The sequence below is a fragment of the Myotis lucifugus genome, unplaced genomic scaffold (genome assembly GCF_000147115.1).
Source record: "Myotis lucifugus unplaced genomic scaffold, Myoluc2.0 scaffold_18, whole genome shotgun sequence".
Taxonomy (NCBI): Eukaryota; Metazoa; Chordata; class Mammalia; order Chiroptera; family Vespertilionidae; genus Myotis; species Myotis lucifugus.
The window spans coordinates 9,614,235-9,634,098 of record NW_005871066.1 but is presented as its reverse complement, the minus strand read 5'-3'; the positions used below and the strand labels follow the sequence as shown (position 1 = coordinate 9,634,098).

The following is a 19,864-nucleotide window of genomic DNA, read 5'->3' as shown; positions in this document are numbered from 1 at the left end:
TTGAGAGACGACCCAGAGCACCGCAGGGTATGAAACTGAGTAAATTAGTACAAAGCTCATGCTTTATAAATCAATCAGGATGCCTCTAATCCCCCTGTGAGTGGGAGGCTGAGAATGCATGGCAATGTTTTGAGCCAGGATTTCATTCTTTGTTGTAATTACCAGTTGACATTAAGTAAGAAAAGTATGCAAAGGTCTTTGTGTTGTTTGAGACAAAAGATTCAGGAAAGCCGTAGTCTACTAGAAAAAAAATGTCTTTCAGTATGCATGTTAAAAACTTAATGGCAATCACTGCATAAATAGATATTTATATAGATCAATTTGGAAATAAAATAAAGTCTATTATGGCCAAGCTAGCAGAGGAAAAAAACAGAAAGAGGGTTAAGAAAACTTTGCTAATCTAATGAAAGGCAGGACAGGAATACAAAGAAGCAAATAAAATGCAAGATAAACAGAAACACAAATTAAAAGATAAAAATAAGCTCAAATATATAAAGTTATCACAATAAATGTAAATGGATAAAACTCACCTATTATAAGACACTATCAGATTGGACTTTTTAAAAAGCCAGCTATATACTGCTTACAAGAGAGACACCTAAAACAAAATAACACAGAAAAGTTGAAAAGATTGGAAAGAGATAAAGCAAATACATATTGACCAAAAGGAAACTGGGTAGCAATGTTAATCAGATAAAATAGTACCTAAGGCAAAAAGCATCATAGGGATGAAAACTCCACCAGTAAAAAGACATGAGTCATAAACTTATATGCACCCAATAGTGCAGCCTCAAAACTATAAAGCAAAAGCTGTTAGGGCTCCAGGAGAGACTTAACACCCATCACAGGAGACTTAAAACCCCCTTCTCAGAGATTACAGACCAAGCAGACAAAATGGCTTAGATTATATGAATGATCACAAAAAGAGAGATTCTATGAATTTTCTAATCATGTGATACATTAAAAAAACTGATCACCTGCCTGGCCAGCATGGTTCAGTGGTTGAGTGTCGACTTATGAATCAGGAGGTCATGGTTCGATTCCCGGTAAGGGCACATGCCCGGGTTGTGGGCTTGGTCCCCTTAGGGGGCATGCAGGAGGCAGCTGATCAATGATTCCCTCTCATCATTGATCCCTTCCTCTCTGAAATCAATAAAAACATTTACAAAAACAAACAAAAACCTGATCACCTGGTAATCAGTCACAAAGGAAGTATCATCTATAATAATAAAAGGGTAATATGCTATTTAGACTGGATGTCCTTCCGAACGACCTTCCCGACGAAGCCGGGGCTGCGAGGGAAGCCCGGGTCCCGGGTGCGTGCAGGCAGCCATAGGGAAGCCCGGGTCCCAGGTGCCAGAGGGAAGCCTGTGCCAGCAGCCAGGGGAAGGAAGGCTTACTCTTGCATGATTTTCGTGCATCGGGCCTCTAGTTAAGTTATAAAATGGTTAACATCACTAATATTCTCTGGTGGCCATCAGAAGTTAAACTAAAACTCAAAAATAAAACAATAGTAATGGTCCCCCTGACCACGGTTTACGTGTGAAAACTAAAGCCACACACATAAATTACCACTTGGCATCGGTATGATTTTTTTCTATGTGTGGCCTAGTTGCTATGGGACCAGGTTCACATTTATCAGGGGTAACACCAGAAGCAGTAAACTTCCAAACTATTATAACTTCATTATTTTGTACTTTGAACTAAATTCTAAACCAAAGGGACAATGGAGTACCTGATTCCAGGAAGGAAAAAAGGGACGTGTGTGGGTTAATTATGACCTAGCCAGGCAGCACTAGAGGCTGCTATTGGTTTATTCCCCAGACAGTGGCCTGTTCTGCCATCTCTTTTGACTCATCGACTGGCTGGATGGACGAAAGAGACTGTCCTGGAAGTGCTCCTGGCACCTGGGAAAAGGTGCTATTCAACGGACATGGCATCATACAATTAATGGCTCCCTGGAATCAAGCGAAGACTGTCCTTAACAGTGTGTATGGGACCTTCTGTCTGCCCTTTCACAGGGCCAAGCACTTCTGAAAAGTGATCAGGGCACGCTGCATAGGAGACACACAAAAATACAGGCCCAAGTGCTTTGGGGGCGGGGAAGGCAGAGAGGGAAGAGTCCTCCCCAACAAAATCAAAACCAGACGGATGGTCCTTCCCCTGGACTGTGCTGCCAGCCCAACACCATTCCAGTGCTGGCGAATAATAAAACAAATATTAAGAAGGAAAACACCAAACAACCTAAAAAGAATAGAATGCAGGGTCGGGGTAATTCATATCGATCAAACCACTGACAACAGGTCTGCAAGTTCTGCAGGTGAGTGGGGATGGGGAGATGGAGCCACAGAAAGAGAAAGGAGAGGACCACAGCTCTTCGGCCTGTGCCATGGGCATGCATCCGCGGTGGTCCAAACAGCTGGTGGTTTCCTGGCTCACAAGCATTACATGCCACAGAGTGGGGCAGCTCTCACAGGCACCCACCCGCTCCGGGCCTCCTCGCTGGTGCCCCAGCCCCTCTCAGCAAACATACATCAGCATCACCCTCTTTCCAAGAGTAGCGGAGGCAAAGGCTTATAGTGAGGGCAGAGGTTCCTCGCCACCGCGCCCTAGGGTGAGCGTAGTGGTAAGAATATGATAGTGGCGGTAAGAAAGTGGCACAGAGGTTTCAGAGAGTTGCTTCCGACCCCAGCCTCCTTAAATGCACCAGCAACTGGACTCATTCCTTTTTGGCGTCACCATCAGGACGACACCCCAGACGTGACAGTAATGCAGGTCACGGAGTTAGGGGGTCAGTCTGGGCCAGTGTCAGCGTGACCTCACTCCTGGGGACAGACGCAGCAGCGCTCCCATGGAGACGGGCACTTGTTGGAGAGGGTTCCGCACGGGGGAGGGCGGCCACAGAGAGGTGAGCAGAAAACCACAGCCTCGACACAAATGAAGCCACACTTGTCTTAGAAAAACGCACCTCTGGAGAAGGCTCAGGAATTTGAAGCAATAATTCCTGGGGGAGAAAAGCAAAGCATCTATGATGCTAATACACAAGCAAAGAACAGCGTCAGTCAGAAACCAAACCTTAGAAATCTGTCGCTCCAGTTTTGTAAACTAGAGACTACGGCTGCTTTCTCAGGAAAAAAATTATGATTCGCTCCATGTGAAGTAGGATTCATCAAAGTGAAATGATTTACTTACTCTTTCATCCTTTATTCCCCCCATTGACATTTGTGTGTCCTATGCAGCCACCCCCAATTTGTACTCATTTTTCAGAAGTGCCTGGCCCCGTGAGAGAGCAGGAGAGTCCTGCACAAAATGTTAACTACCATGTTTCCTCAACTTCCGGAATCCACTCATTGTAAGAGGCCACATCACTTTATTTTATTTATTTATTTTTAAAATATATTTTATTGATTTCCCACAGAGAGGAAGGGAGAGGGATAGAGAGCCAGAAACATCGATGAGAGAGAAACATCGATCAGCTGCCTCCTGCACACCTCCCACTGGGGATGTGCCCGCAACCAAGGTACATGCCCTTGACCGGAATCGAACCCGGGACCCTTCAGTCCGCAGGCTGACGCTCCATCCACTGAGCCAAACCGGCCAGGGTGAGACCACATCACTTTAATAGCTCCTTTTTCCAGGGTAGGGGGCGGGGAGGGAGGCAGACCTGCCGTAGTAAATATACAAGGATGGGACAAGCACTTTGACTTTAGAAACAACAGGGCTTGGACCTTCTTCAGAGACCTGCGGTGTCCCGAGGTCAGCCCACACGGATCCTCACATGTGGCACTCTCCGAGGGGACTGCCAGTGACCTGGGCAAAGCACTAGAACGAGCTCCTTGAGCAAATGCTCCAGAGGCTCTTTTTTTAAAGTATATTTTTAATTGATTTCAGAGAGGAAGGAAGAGAGAGAGAGAGAGAGAGAGAGAGCGAGCGCAAGAGAGACATCAATGATGAGAAAGAATACATGGATCAGCTGCCTCCTGCACACTCCATACTGAGGATCGAGCCCGAAACCCGGGCATGTTCCCTGACTAGAAATGGAACCGTGACCTCCTGGTTCAAAGGCTGACAATCAACCATGAGCCACGCCTCTGGGCCAGAGGCCCTTCCAGAAGGAAAAGTGCGACAGCGGAGTTGCAGCTCAGACTGGAGCTGGGTGCCAGCACCGGGGGTGTGAGGGGGAGAGTCATGTATAATCAGAAGCACCTCTTTCAAAACCCTTTCTGCTCATAAAAAAACACCCCCACATGGTCTGGGGGACAGGCGGGGCTCTCTCCCCACGCCCAGGTGTCCTCCTTCAGGGGGTGGGAAAAGATCTTTTGATTCTCTGCTCAGGCACCAGATGAAGGAGTGGGATTGTGTCTGGGGCCACATTATTAGAAACAAAAGTGCATTATCATCATTGCCAGGGCATGTGGTGAATTCAGATAAATTACGAGTGATGAGACTCCAGAGCCGAGAGAGATGTGTTTTTGTTTTGTCCTCCAAGACCTCCGAGAGCCGTGACGGGCTCACGGCTGCTGTGAGTCTCCCTCCGGAACAGATCTGGCTGCAGCGCTTCCCAAGCATGTGTCCACCCAAACGCGAGCTGCCAGAGCCCTGGTTGACTTCTCCAGGAAAGGAGCGCTGTTTGGGAAATGCTGCTCTACTCACTGCGCAGGATGGGGAGGATCCAACATGACCTTTGCATCAGAGCTGGCAACATTCTTCCCTCGGATTTAAATAGAGCGATGACTGTTCCTCCAATCTTCCTCGGTGGAGGCAGCTCTGAGGAATGGACCGGAGGAGTTCGTACAGCACAGCGAGGACAAGCCAGGGATGAGTCAGAGGCCAGGGTCATGTTACAGTGCCAGCCCCCGGAACCCAGCTGTGGTCCGGGATCACAGCAGCAGCCTCCCAGCGCCCTGGGGGTGGACGGCTCCCCTTGTCAGCCTCTCCAACTGTGTCTGAACAGAGGTGGCCCTTCTCAGCGAGCGCTGTCTTCTCAGTGAGCATACTTGCCTCCATGTGACACTGGGCTTTTTCACAACCAGCAAGCCAAGTTTCCCTCCTTGCTTGCTTCCTCCCTTTTTTATTGAGCACCAACTACAGATCCTGCACTGTTTTAACTCAGAGAACATCACGGAGAGCATAATGACAGGGCTCCTTGAAATGCCTAGTCAGGTGTGCATGTATGCGTGCGTGCGTGCGTGTGTGTGCGTGCGTGCGTGCGTGTGTGTGTGTGTGTGTGTGTGTGTGATGGGATGGATAAGCAAACAAGCATTGCAATAGCCCTTGTATATGCTCAGTTGGTGAAGTGGAGGAGGCCAAGGCACCTGAATTGGGATTTCAGGAGTCCTTCCTTCCACCTGTCTGTCCTCCATGTCAGGAAATGTACTCCATGCTGGGACACAAAAGGCCCAGTTCCAGTCCTCAGGAGCTCAGGGCCTAGTGTTCACAGGTGACAGCTGCACAGGGATGGGAGCCATAGGACCCAGAGATCCGGGGGCAGCGGGACCAGCTGCAAGTGGGTCGGGTGGCAGCTGAGCTCAGCAGACACGCAGAAAAACACTTACGGTGTTGCTAGCCTAGAAACAGGTCTCTCGGTGACGTGAAAGGGCAGTCCCCTGCACTTGGAAAAAATCCCAAGATACAACTGAAAGGGTTATCGCCAAGGTCAACAACCACCTTTGGTGGCAAATCTAGTAACCTCTTCTCTTTTCTCCTCTCACTCACCTCCTGGCATTCGACTGTGATTCTGAAACACTTTCTCTCTTAGCTTCTAGGTCGTCGTCGTCTGCTGCTTTACCTGCCAGATCACTAGGTGCTGCTCCTTCTAACTAACGCTAAACGTCGACTCCTCCTTTTTCCAGTTCAATCCATCAGCAAAGTCTGTCAGCTACATTTCCAAAATGGGTCTCAAGTTTATCCTTTTCTCATCTGCCTGGTTATGCACTGGTCCTTACGAAGTCTCCCAGGCTCCAAGCAGGTAGAGTGACCTTTTAAAAATATAAACCAGGTGATGTCTTTCCCTCACTCAGAACCCTCCAGTGTCTTCTCAACATACCCAGAAAAAAACCCAAACTCCGGACTCTGGCCTAGAGGGCTCTGCAGTTCTGCTCTCCACGCACCTCCCTGAGCTCACACACACCTCACTGCGGGGCTCTCTGCTGGGACACTACTGTGCCAGCTCTTCATAGGGCTCAACTGAATTTTTGTTTACGTTATTTAACCCATCAGAAAGTCGGTTTCAAGAAAGTCACCCCTTACCTGTCTTGTTTACCACTGTATCTGCAGTTCTAGAACTATGCCTGGTATAGAGTAGGTGCTCAATAAACACATTTTGAAGAAATGAATAAATCAAAACCATGCGACCTGAAGAAGGTAAATCTAAGACATTCAGCCTTCAAGATAAGCTTTGGTAAGATTACAGGCAGAAGTTCATTTTCAATTAAAAAATGAATTCAATAATCCTAAGGTTACAAAGATCCTATTAATCTATCTCCAACTTTGAGCAGCACCACTACATCGGTTATTTGTTTATTTATAACATTTCTACTTAACTCACAGAAACATGCAAAAAGAGGGAATTTCGCTGAATTTAGAGGAAATCACCTCTAAATCTGTGGGTCTCAGGGTCTGTTCATTTGTTGGAGATAAACAAGAAATGAGAGGCAGACCTGCTGGTGGTGCCCACTCCACCTCTTCTACAAGTTTTCTTCTTTTTACTTTCTGATATTTAAAGGTGTATTAAAATGCTGTGGCTAAGGTTCTAAACACATTCACTATAACCGATTTATTCTTCCCTTCCTCCTTCCCTCAAAACTGTGCCCAAATCTGTCACCAATGCCAATAAGCAGACAGGATCAGTGGCAGAGCTTACAAAAGTGAGGAGGAGACGGGAGCTCTGCTGCCCCCAGGCACCTGTCACTTAGTCTCCAGCATCCCCCAGGAAACAAAAACGACTTTTCTGTATTAAAGTTTAGTTAAGGGGTTGCAGATCCAAAAACATTCAACCAGGATAGTGGTTAAAGTGATCTGGAGGCAGACAGAGATGGGGATCCTGGTTCTGCCTGACCTTAAGCGAATTTCTTAAACCCATTGAGTCTCCCTTCCCTTGGGTGGGAGACCAGGATAACAAGACCACAGCACCTCAGGGTGGCCATGGGATTAAATAACACATGAAGAGCTTAGCACAGAGAAGGGCTCAATAAGCTTATTAGCGTTATTGTTGTTTTTGTCTTCCATTCGCAGAGTAAAAAGAAAAGCCAGGATTTGAGAACATGTTGACCTGCTATGTTCTCGACCCAGCATTAACTCTAATTTGAGCAGTAGCAAGTTCAAAATATAAAAATGTAATGTGCAAAAATATGTGGTCCTATTTCGTTGTAGATGTTCTTTGCTGTAATGCTTGATTTAAGGTCTAACCTTGTGCTAATCAGTCAGTCTGTCATTTCTTTCCTTCGGATCTATTACAAGGATTTCTTTAGGACCTATTATTCGACCTGCACTTTAAGAGGGACGATGGAAAGATGAAATAAAAAACAACAGCCCAGCTGGTGTGACTCAGTGGTTGTGTTCCTGGTCAGTCAGGGCACAATCCCCAGTAGGGGGTGTGCAGGAGGCAGCTGATCAATGATTCCCTCTCATCATTGATGTTTCTATCTCTTTCTCTGTCTCCCTTCCTCTTCCTGAAGTCAATAAAAACATATTAAAACAATAACAACAACAACAGGTATTGTTTCTGATCATAAGAAGCCCCAAAGACATATCAATCCAGGAGTTAATTCTGGATTGGCGATATATTCATCAAATTAAAGTGAAAAAGAAAAAAAACAAAACTACGAACACAATAAAGTTTGCATGGATTTACATGCTCTTGCCAAGTCTTATTAATACTGTCAGATTTGACAAGGAATATGTTCGATGAGACCAATTTCCTTTAATCATTTTATACTTCTCTGGTGTAATCGAGTCTCATAAAAGACAACTAACAACAACAAGAACAGAAATTTAATCCCAACAAAAAAATTCAGCTGAATTGACCAAAAAACCCAAACCCGCACTGTGTCAATTGGCATCTTCAGGCAAAAAGTTCTGCAGGCTAATTAGCCAGCGATGGTCCCCGGAAGCCAAGGGGCGCTGACATTGGGAGGGACTGACTTTCTCTAGGGCTCAGAAGCACAAATGGCTTGCTTCCTCCTCAACTAGAGGTCACCTGGAGGCAGACAAAATAACAAGAACAATTGCAGGAAACCCTGGAACCTCATTAACGAGCCTCCCATGTGCAGCACGGCTGGGCTGGGCTGCTCTCGGTACCCAACCGATATCAGCATCTGGATGTGCACGGAAGGAATGGAGGTGCCAGCCTTCACCAGCAAGTCCCTGTCACTCATTTATTTTGCAGCTCAGCCTCTCTGCTTTAGCTCACAGTTCATTAAATTCTACTGCATCACCATCAACATGCAAAACAGCTACTTGAAGGGCATTCAAAAATATAATCAGAAAAGGGAATAAAAGCCCTCTCTGAGAAAGAGGGAAAAAATTAATCCTCTTGTCTATTAAATGACATCTAGATTCTTTGGTTCCAATACATTTTTTTTTCCACTAGCATGACATGCAAGGATTATCTTTGTCTGATGGATGGGGTGCGGGGCTGTATGTTTCTCTGCTCAGAGGGCAAGCACCAGGTGTGGCTGAAAATTCTGAAGGAGCTGTGTGTGTAGATGTGTTACTTCTTTTTCTTTTCTGTTTTGACTTGGAGGTAGGAAAGACGGCAGCTTATGGGCTTCTGTGAGATATCCTGTTTGATGCTTTGTATGTGACTGTGATGAGGAAATTATCTTGATGATCACCAGCCCTGTGGAAGCTGAAACAGTAAACTTTCTACATGTTGCCATGTGATTCCAGAGAAGTTATTTCTGAGCTTAGTGTACAAGTGCACATGCACACATTTTAACTTGGAGGAAAATGTAAATATAGAAAAGCACAGAATATGATCTGACAAATGGGGATGTTTTATTTTATAGCAGTGGTGGTTAATGGGGGGGGGCGTGATTTTGGCCCCTAGGGGACACTGGCAAAGTCTGGAGACAGCTTTGTTTGTCATGGCCGGGGATGGAGGCCAGAGAAGCTGTTCAATATCCCACCGTGCACAGGACGGCCTCATAGCAGAGGAATACCCAGCCCCCAATGTTAACAGTGCCGCTGTTGAGAAACCCTGCTTTAGAGGAGTTCATTATGTAATTATGTTATGTGATAAAAACAGAAAAAATCACACTCCTCTCATTTAGGCAAATCATACAACTTCACCAATGTTCAACCCAATTACAAAATTATAACTGGGGTTCACCTATTACTTTTCTCTTTAATTATAATATCACAAGTTGATTAAAAATGTTACTATTAAGAAGAATAAAGTATTTTTTTCCCATTGCAGGCATCTTGTTTTGAGCTTATCTATGTGCCTGTGCATACAGACAGAACTCCCTACACACACACACACACACGCATACACTTGCATGTACACACACCACCCACATAGGATTCTTTTTGGAAGAAATGACAACACTACTTCTGGCTGAGATTGGGGCGCACCATAGCACTAACACACAAGGGAGCGTCACACCAGGCACTCTCCCACTGTAGCGACCACAAGGGAAAACCCTTCGGATTCATTAAAAATCTCTGCAACAGTTAACGGTCAACTGGTCAACGATAGCTTAACTTTTTTTTTTTTAAAGCAAACTTTGTTTCACTGCTGTGCTACTTTCCATTTGTGAGTTCCTTCAGTCATCACAACAACCTTATGGGGTAAACTACCCTCCCCATTTTAAGAATCAGACAACTGAAGCGTAGAGAGACAAAGCAATCTGCTAATAAATGGTAGAGCTGGACCTTGAATCGAAGCAGATGGACCCCAGAGAGGCTATTCCCAACCACGAGGCTCTCACATCATGTCAGTGCTTCAGCCACAGCTGGGACAGGGATGCCTTCGGAGTGGGGTCAGGGCCCCCAAGGCTAGGCTTTTGGTCCTGTTGCCCCCTTTCTTCAGCCGTCCCTAAATAGCCTCATCAACATACCTCAGGGGCTTTAGAGACAAAGCAATCCCTTCAAGTCCTGGGAAGATATTTACAAAGCACCTAAAGGGCCCTTGTGCAGACCCAAGAGGACAACACAGGTGGGGGGCGCACAGTAGGTGGCTCCCAGAGGATTTCCACACCATGCCAAGCAGAGGGTCTCCCAAACTTTTTGTGTCTGGGACCCCAGCTTGGGGCACAAGTCAGGAGCAGAAGGAATGTGGCCAGCCCTGGGAGGGGGCTTCACGTGAGCCCGATGGTGAGGTGGCCAAGGCCAGATGGACCACGATAGGGACCCAGGAGAGATCCTGGGAGCTTCAAAGCATTTCCTAAGGAGCTGATATTGGGCCTAATGTGAATGTAAACCATATTTAGAAAGCCAGCTCCTTGGGACTCTTGGCGACGTGATCATCTTCAGGCCGACAATTCTTGCCTCTGAGAGTGTGGGAAGCAGAAGATGAATCATAGGCCACAGTTTGTAGGCTGACCTCAGCGTGCACATCCCCTGAGATGGGGCAAGAAACGAAGACAGGAAGCACTTGACTGAATTGGTTTTCCCATTTTTCATGAGGAACATTCAACTTAATAAAAAATAGCCACACTTTATTGACAATAATAGCTACCCTTTCTTTATTTCCTTACCATGTGCCAGGAAACTACTCTACCTCCGTTCCTTCTGTAACTCCACGAGGCAAGAACGATCGCTTTCATTTCGGAGGAAAATGAGGCTCAGAAAGGTCATGGAAGTTAACCCACGCTCACACAGGGAGTCAATGTAAGGCAAGAGTCTAACTCGGGTCTGTTTGGCTCCGAATTTCATGGTTTTTCTACGATGGGCTTTTTCACATTACCACTGACCTCCAAAGTCCCATAACCAATGGCCTAAATACACACACACACACACACACACACACACACACACCCTTAAAGAAGCAGGTCCTGGCCAAGTAGCTCAGTTGGTTGGAGTGTTGTCCCCATATGCTAAGGTTTCAGGCTCAATCTCCGGTCAGGGCACATACAAGAATCAACCAACGAATGCATAAATAAGTGGAACAACAAGCCTATGTTTCTCTCTCTCTCAAAATAAAAATAAAGAAATAAACAAACAAACAGGAGACCAAGATCGGAATGCTGCCAGGTGCCCATCTCTCTGTGTATGCCATGATTCTCAAAATCCCGGGGCCAAATCACAGGTGCTGACAATGAGCAAGTTTCTAAAAGAGCACACAGTCCAGTCCCCTGTCATTTTACAAGTCACAAACCTAGGGTCTCAGGGCTGCACAGAGGCTGAGTTGGGATTTGGCCCCAGATGTGTTGGCCCCTGGGCAGTGTCCCTCCCGCTGCATGGCAGCTCTGCTTCCCAGGGCCAGGGCAGGGATGATTCTGGGTGCTGGGAATACAGAGTTGAAAAGGACCACCCCTGATCCTGAAAGGATCCTAGAAATTGGTGAATGTTCTGAGAGAGTCCACAGATAACTGCAGTGCGTGGCAGGCCGTGGGAAGTGGCACAGGAGCAAGGAGGTCTATGGGTACTGAAAGGTGTAAATCCAATCCAGGGGGACACAGGGGAGAGGGATGCCAAGGGGAGAAGTGGGAGGAAATGAAGCCATGCTCTGGGTATATCTGCAGGAAGGTGCCTCACACCAGCCATTGTGCGCCGTGAGGCAGACAGAGTCCTTATTTTGCAGACACGATGGAGACACACGAGGCGACCTGCCCCCACAGTTAATGGGGAGTCATGTGAATGGCTTTGTTAGCCTCTAAAGTCCATGTTCTCTCCACTACAACAAACTCCAAATGCTGTTTATGAAGGCCTGGGTGGTTGGGAGGTCAGGAGTAGGTCAGGTCAGGAGTGGCTCAAGCACCCACCCCAAGTTCCACCCCGGTGGCTTCCTTTGCATATATAGTTATAGACTGAGGTTCCACATGAGATTCTATTTGAACAAAGCTCTGCAACTAACCAAATCAAGTCTGAAGCCCTGTCTACGTACGAGTTGCTAGCTGGCAGGTGAATGGGTCAGGCCTTGGAGCTTGGGCAGGGCGGGGCAACAGGCGATCTATGCAGCAAGGCCGTGAGGGACAATGACCAGCAAGCAGGCAAAGCACGCACTTCCCTGATTTTGTGTTCAAAACCAGGCTCTACACCTGCCTCGCTTTGAGACCTGGGGCAAGGCATTCCTAAGCTTTATCTTCCTCAAGTTCAACATGGTATCATATTGGTCTTACTTCTTAGGGCTGTTGAGAGGATTACGTGCTCAGAGATATGGAGCCCAACACTTAGTACAGTGACATTCTTTTTAACTTGTTGAAAATAGTAAGACTAGGGGTAAAACAACAAAAAAAGAAATGTCATGAAACTATAGGAGGAATTCTTAGGGAAACAAAGAAATCTTCACTGTCCCCGGAGAGTTGCCATGGTTCTGAGCTCTGCCTTGCCTTCTCCTGGCCTCGATAAATATGGGCTGTGAATCGGTAGGACACACACCTGGAAGATGAGGTGTCCTCATTGCTGCTTGTCAGCTGGTTCAGCAGGAAGCTCAACAGAGACTGGGCTTTGGGTGATGAGATCAGTAACTCAAACCCCCAAACTAATTTACAGCCACTGCTCAAAGCAGATGCCACAAAACACTTGGTTATCCCCCTAAACAAGACTTGGCTCTTGTCCCAAAAGGCCTAGAATAGAGGAAGGCGCGTGAATCAGCAGAGCCAAGCCCTAGAGGCCTCCTTCATGGGCTAGGTGGGGCCTTGCCTTGGGCAGAATTCTGCAGGGCACAGTGGAGTCCTGGGTTCCTTTCATTAAGTCTCTGTCAGTGAATGAAGATCCCAGTGAAGGTTTTAAGGGCTTACGGGATTTCTGTCTGTCTTGCTTGCTGCTGTATCCCAGTGCCCAGAACAGCAGCACATTCCTGTGAATGAATGCATGACGACCCCATTCGGGGTGATCTGGCCTCTGCATCTGCTGGACACACAGAAGCAATTGGCCACAGAGCTTCCATGGTCATTCACCACTCAACTAGTCTGGGCTCTTCTCTCCCCTGCTCTGCTCTCAACCCCACCGGCCACCTCAGCTGGTAGCACCAGCACCGGGTCTCTGACAGTCCCTTCGGAGAAGTTGGATCTTTTCTCTCTTCCCGGCATAAGGGAGGGGTCATTTGCTACACAGCACTGAACAAGAAGGTCAGCGCGTGCTGGGCACACGACTGGTTCCTCTCATGCTCATTCTGCCAGGTACGACAAGGTTAGAGCTAGAAGCACTCACAAAGCCACTCCTCATGGAAGAGACTAGAAAAACCAAAGCCTTGAGACAGTAAGCACGTAGCCCAAGGTCAAAGAGCTGGCTGCAGGGAGGGGCAGGAGGTGGCCTCTAAACAGAGCTCTCTGTAAACACGTTTAGGGCCTTCTCTGCCTGTGCAGGTCAGCAAGTGCTGGCAAGTGCCCCAAAAGCTTGGATTTTCTTTCTGTATGTTATGAACACAAAATATACCTACAGTATAGACACAGGTAAAATCTGATGTATCTAGACATGTACATATCACATATCTACATATTCATAAATGATATTAGGAAACATAAAAACGACGACCACCCCTCAGCATCCACGGGGCTAGTTCCAGCACCCCCTGCCAATACCAAACTCCGCAGGTCCTCACGTCCCGCATAGAAAATGGCGCATAACAATCGATACAGTCGGCCCTCCACATCCGTGGATTCCAAACCATGGACTGAACATATGTACTGTTTTCAACTGGCAGTGGGTTGAACCCACGGATTTGAAATGTGTATGGAGCACCGACTGCATAGTTAGGGCAAAACCTGCTTGTACGTGGACCTGCACAGTTCAAACCTGTGTTGTTCACGGGTCAACTGTATTCCGTAGTTCCAAATACATTTACAGAAGAGCTTAGATAAGCTCAACTCCTCTTATTTTATACCTATTATTACAGAATAGTGACAACTGAAGGGGCAGGGGGAAATGAGAAATTCTGAGTGTGAGAAGGGATAACATGTAGTTTGTAAAATTATAATCTATCTATATAAAAGCCTAAGTGACCAGCTGACCGTTTGACCGTCTGACCGGTAGCTATGACACGCACTGACCACCAGGGGGCAGATGCTCAATGCAGGAGCGGAACCATAGGCATGGAAACATGGAAAAGACTGATGAATCTCAGAGGGAAGGGGGAAGGGGAGGGCGGGAAGAGATTAACCAAAGATCTTATATGCATACTAGAGACCCGGTGCATGCACTGGAGGGGTCCCTCGGCCTGGCCTGCGCCCTCTCACAATCCAGGACCCCTCAGGGGATGCTGGAGAGCCAGTTTCAGCCCGATCCCTGCTGGCCAGGCTGAGGGACCTCACCGGTGCACAAATCTGTGCACCGGGCCTCTAGTAATATTAAAATTGCCTTGATTTATTTAAGGTACAATATTTAATGTGCTTTGACATTTAACAGTGAAGGAAGGCACTTAGATTTTATGTTCATCAAAAGGGAGTATGGCTTAAATAAAAAGATTGGGACATACTGTTCTGGAACTGACAGCATATTACAGCGTTGGAAATCATCTGGCCCAACGCCCCCCTTTAAAAAGATATGGGAACTTCCACCCAGAGAGGTTAAGTAACTTCCCAGCTCAGGTCAATAGCTATTTATTCGTTCCTGAGGGGAGCGGCAGGGTGGACTTTATCTGGTGTATGTTCATGGCGCCTGCACTGACAGGGAGTCCCGGGTTTGCTGGTGACGAGATGAAGGCAATTTATTACACCAAGGATATAAAAATTCAGAGGGAAAGCGGATTCCCAAACACCTGCATTTTTTTTTTAACAAGGAGGATTCCTCTAAAAGGCGAAGCCAGCCTCAGGGAGGTACCCAATGGCCCGGAGGGACTTGCTCCTGACTCCCAGGCCTCCTTGGTGTAGAGCCGGAGACCCCGCCTGCCCCTCTCTTTCAGGGGAGTGACTCCTCCAGCCACCGCTCTCCCCTCCCTGTGTCACCTGCAGAGGCTGCGGAAAGGCTGGGCGGGTGGGTGGTTTCAGTCTAGTCCCATCCACCTAAACAAGTTTCAGGTTTTCTCTCATTGGCTCTGACAGGACTGAGCGTTTCAGCAGCAGGACTACAGATCCTAAAATAGTGACCCTGCGAGCAGAGGCTGAGCCCCAGGAAGGATGTGCCCACAGGCCTGGGCTGAGACAGACAGAGGGCCGGACCCCGTCTGGGGGCCCATGGGCGGCCGCTGCTTCCGCGAGGCGGCAGGAGTCCACTTACCGCAGTGCGACTGGAAAACCTGTGGCTTGACGACCTGATTACAGGCACTGCACACTACGAGATAGAAGTCGTCATGTGCTGGGTAATGGCCAAATAAGTGCATATCTGTGGGGGAAATGAAAACAGGTGTTTTTGAAAAAGCAATTAAGTCTCAGAGGTGTAGAGCTTCCTCAAGGACAGTTTTTCAAACGAGACACCCGGAAAGGCAATAATCGTCACCAGAGGGAACGTGGCTAGTCATAATGCAGCTCCCCAACTCTCAGAGAAGTGCTTGCCTCGGAGAATACCCCCTCTTTCACCCTTGGAAAATGGCTTGCTGCCGCTGCTGGTGTAGCCGTGGTGGCCGGGCTCCCTGAGTCCCATGTGATGGGGCATTAGCCTGTCCCGAGAGAGCCATGTGAGCTGGGACCCAAGGAGGCACAAGTTATTTTAGGAGGGGGTCCCCCAAACCCATTCTGACTTAAGCAGAGGTCTCTCAGGTGAGTGAGGGGGAAAGAGGGGGACCCCAAGGTGAAAGGAGCCTCAAAACGAGAGACTTGCATTATTCATCTGACTAACGTTTAGCAAGTGTCCGCATGCACCAGGCACCATGCTCGGTGCCGGGGATGACTGGTGAACAAGGCGAGGGCCCTGCCCCCCTGGCGCTCACAGTGAGCAGAGAGAAACATTAAGTAGAGAACCGCACAGGTCATCGTGTGGTCATAACTGTGGCACGTGCTGAGGAGGTGTGCAGGGTCCCATCACAGCATGGGATGCTCTGGGGAGACTTCCCTGGGAGGAGCTATTTCCGCTGGCGTTAGGGGCAGGGGTGTGTGTGTGTAGGGATTAGATAAACACAGAGCCAGGGGAGGGAGTGGAAAGTGACAGGCCTGCCAGGGAAGGAGGCTTCTGTGTTGGAGGAACCTCTCAGCTGGGACAGAAGAACAAGGGGAGAGCCCAGCAGAGGTAAGCCTTGTAGACCGAGGTAAGGATTTTGAACCTGATTTTAGGAACAATGGGAACTTACAGAAGGTTTTTAAACAAACAAACAAAAAATGACTGGATCAGACATATAGTTACATGGCCCAAGAGGCATGTGTCCATACAAAAACTTGTACAGGCATGGTCACAGCAGCATTATTCATAACAGCCCAAAGTGGAAACAACCCAGACATTCACCAGTGGGTGAATGGATAAACAAAATCTGGCATAACCAGACAATGGAATACTATTCAGCCACGAAAAGGAATAAAGTACTGAGACCTGCTACAACATGGGTGAGCCTTGAAAATATTACGCTAAGTGAAAGGAGCCAGACACCAAGGGCCACATATTGAATGATTCCATTTATAGGAAACGTCCAGAATAGGCAAAGCTACAGAAACAAAAATTAGATTAGTGTTTGTCATGGGCAGGGGGGCTTGGAGGGAATTGGGGAGTGACTGCTAAAGGGTGCATGGTTTCTTTTCTTTTTTAAAAAATTTATTGATTTTAGAGAGAAAAGGAGAGAGAGAGAGAGAGAGAGAGAGAGAGAGAAACATTGATTTGTTGTTGTTCCATTTATTTATGCATTCACTGCTTCTTGTATGTGCCTTACCAGAGATTGAACCCGCCACCTTAGTGTATTGGGATGATGCTCTGACCAACTGAGGCACCTGGCCAGGGCTTGGGGTAATAAAATGCTCTAAAATTGATAAAGGTGATGGCTGCACAACACTGTGAATCCTATATAATAAAAGGCTAACATGCAAATTGTCCCCGCGACTGGGAGTTCGACCAGGTGGCGGGGCTGGCCAGCCAACTGCCCACAGCCCCCCCAAACCCCCCCTGCCAGCCCCGCCCCCGATCGCCCCCACCCCACCCCAATTGGGTGTGGGGCCAGCTGGCCAACCTCCTGCTTCCCTTCCCCCTGGATGGCCCTAATCAGTCCGATCAGGGCTGGCCAGCCGGACCCCACCCGTGCAAGAATTCATCTCCCCAGGCCTCTAGTATACTATAAAACACTGAATTGTATACTTTAAATGGGTGACTTGTTTAGCATATGAACAAAAGTTGTCAAAAAAAAAAAGAGAGAGAGATCAGTTCTGAGGAAACAGGTGGTCACATCTCCTTGTGCACCGCTGGGTGGAGGCAGAGCCTGGAGGCACCTGGCCTACTTCTTCTTAGCCCACTAGCTCTAGAGACACTTCAGCCCTGAGAGCAAGGTTCTGATAAGTCACCAGAGAGTTGACGGAGGCATTGAGACAGTGTATGCATGACAATGCCTTCTGACGCAAACCCCTTGAACAACTTCTCCCCAACTCCCTGAACCCTCATTTCTAGACCCAACCAGTGTTTTTAACAGAAAACACCAAACACACAATGGTTTCCCCCAGCTGCAGGGCGAGGCCACAGGGAAGAGCTGAGTTCCTCATGATACGGGGACGGCTCGTTTATAACCAAGCAAATGTTTAATTAACGAAGGTACACATCACGGCTCTGTGTTCTTTCCTCAAAGCAGCCTGCTTCTTCGTGGAAAGTAGAAGCGACACCTCTGTCGTATGCAAGGAGCTGAGGCCCCTGTTCCCCAGGAGAAGGCGTGTTTCTAGAAGGGGGAGGCCGGGTCCCCCTGCAGGGTCCTGCTCGGGTTCCAGGTGCACGTGGCCCCAACTCGCCCACAGCACGTGACGGGACAGGGCTGGGGACGAGGGTGCACTGAATTTCCAACTCGCCGGTGGTCCTGGGTGAGGCCTGTGACTTCCCCACTCTAGGACTTGACTCTATTTCCATTTCTGACTCAGACTTGTTACTGAAGGGGAGCATCATTAGTCAGTGCCTGGTGGGCGGAGGCTGTGGAAGCAGAGGCTGAGAGAGAACCCAACTGGGACAAGAGGCCGGTAGGTGAGGAGGCCCATGCTGGGCCCACCCAACGTGCCCGGGCCCTCGGTTCGGAGCCTCGCAGCATGGAGGGGATGCCTCTCACTTCTGAACGGCTGACACCCTGCTGTTTTACTTTTTACTTACAGGTTATTTTTATAATGAACGTTTTAAACAAATAACAAAAGTGATCCATGTTCTTTGAAGATACATTTGAAGACTACAGAAAAGCAAAAAATAAAAATAAAAAAAAATAAAAAATCACTGGCAACTTTTATTAACACCTTGCATCTCATTTAGATTTAGTTACATTTTATATCCAGGAACATGTGAGACCAGGAGCTGGAGGACTAAGACACTTATTAATTCAACAAACCTTACTGAGCTGCCTTACACCATTTCTGCAATAGATCTAAAGGAATAGAAGAAATTCATTAACTTTTTAAAAAACAGGCATTAACAAAAATTTCTTGAGCACCTACTCTGTGCCAGAAGCTGTGCCAAGGGCTGGAAGCTGAGACCAGACACGGCAGGGTGCGGGCACTGTGTCTGCACCTTTGCTATACACGCCAGATGACCTGGGAGGCCTGTCGGGATTCCACCGGATGTACCACTGCTTCTGTATTCCTTTGGAAACCTGCAGGCCTCTACCCTGTGCCCCACACACCTCTTATGTCAGGGGTTGAAGGTAAAGGTGAGGCTGGTCAGAGACTGGCCACCTGGGGGTGTGTTGCACTCCAGGCCCTTCACTCCACTGGGACTTTTCTTGATTTCGTCTAAGGCAGCTTCAACTCTGCACACGTCTGCTCAGAGCATGTCTTCTGTAGAAATCGAGAAAACCTGCTTGCCTATGTGATCCATTCCTCAGTGGGCCGACCTTAGAATTTCCTCTAGAGACGGCCCAGTTCTGAGAACCTGGCAGATGGGGAACAAGATAAGGGCACTTGGCTGCTCGCAAGACCACCACTTCGGGTGGCTAGGTGATCACAGTCACGTGCTGTTTGCTCAGGGAGGAAGGACAGGAAGAATTGAAAATCAGTATGCCCAGCACAAAGCTAGGTATTCTATTCATTCTCTCTCTCTCTCTCTCTCTCTCCCCCCCACCCTAAAACATTCAGTGCACAGTTAAAGACAAAACCATGGTTTGTTGAGGTGGGCTTGTGCAGCTTGGAAGAGCCAGCTGTGCATGTCTCTTCCCAACTTGTTCAGTGATATCACGGTGGCAGCTTGAATCAGCCATCTGGGAGCATTTACACCAGTGGTTCTCAACCTTCCTAACGCCGCGACCCTTTAATACAGTTCCTCATGTTGTGGTGACCCCCAATTTCATTGTTACAAATTGAACATAATTAAAGCATAGTGATTAATCACAAAAACAATATGTAAATATATACAAAACAATATGTGTTTTCCGATGGTCTTAGGCAACCCCTGTGAAAGGGGTCGTTCGACCCCCAAAGGGGTCGCGACCCACAGGTTGAGAACCGCTGATTTACACCATGGAAATGGGCAAACACTACAAATCAGGTCTTTTCTTTTAGAGCGCTGGTTGTTAAACATTTACCCGTGCACCACTGAATAAAGATGGGAAAAAGAGGGAGAGTGAAACCATCTGTGACAACACCACCTAGGGCAGTGGTTCTCAACCTTGGCTGCACATTGAATCACTTGGATCTTTTTAAAATCCTGATTCCTGGGCCTCATCCTC

General features: G+C 47.8%; 1 protein-coding gene across 4 annotated transcripts in view; it reads right to left on the bottom strand.

Moving 5' to 3' along the window:
* ATXN7L1 (ataxin 7 like 1) overlaps positions 1-19,864 on the bottom strand; it is a 225,868-nt gene that overhangs the window by 134,373 nt on the left and 71,631 nt on the right. For all 4 annotated transcript variants that reach the window (XM_014452815.2, XM_006085388.3, XM_006085390.3 and 1 more), the window contains exon 3: positions 15,322-15,426. In XM_014452815.2, the coding sequence (XP_014308301.1) occupies positions 15,322-15,426 (105 nt within the window). The remainder of the gene's footprint in view (positions 1-15,321; positions 15,427-19,864) is intronic.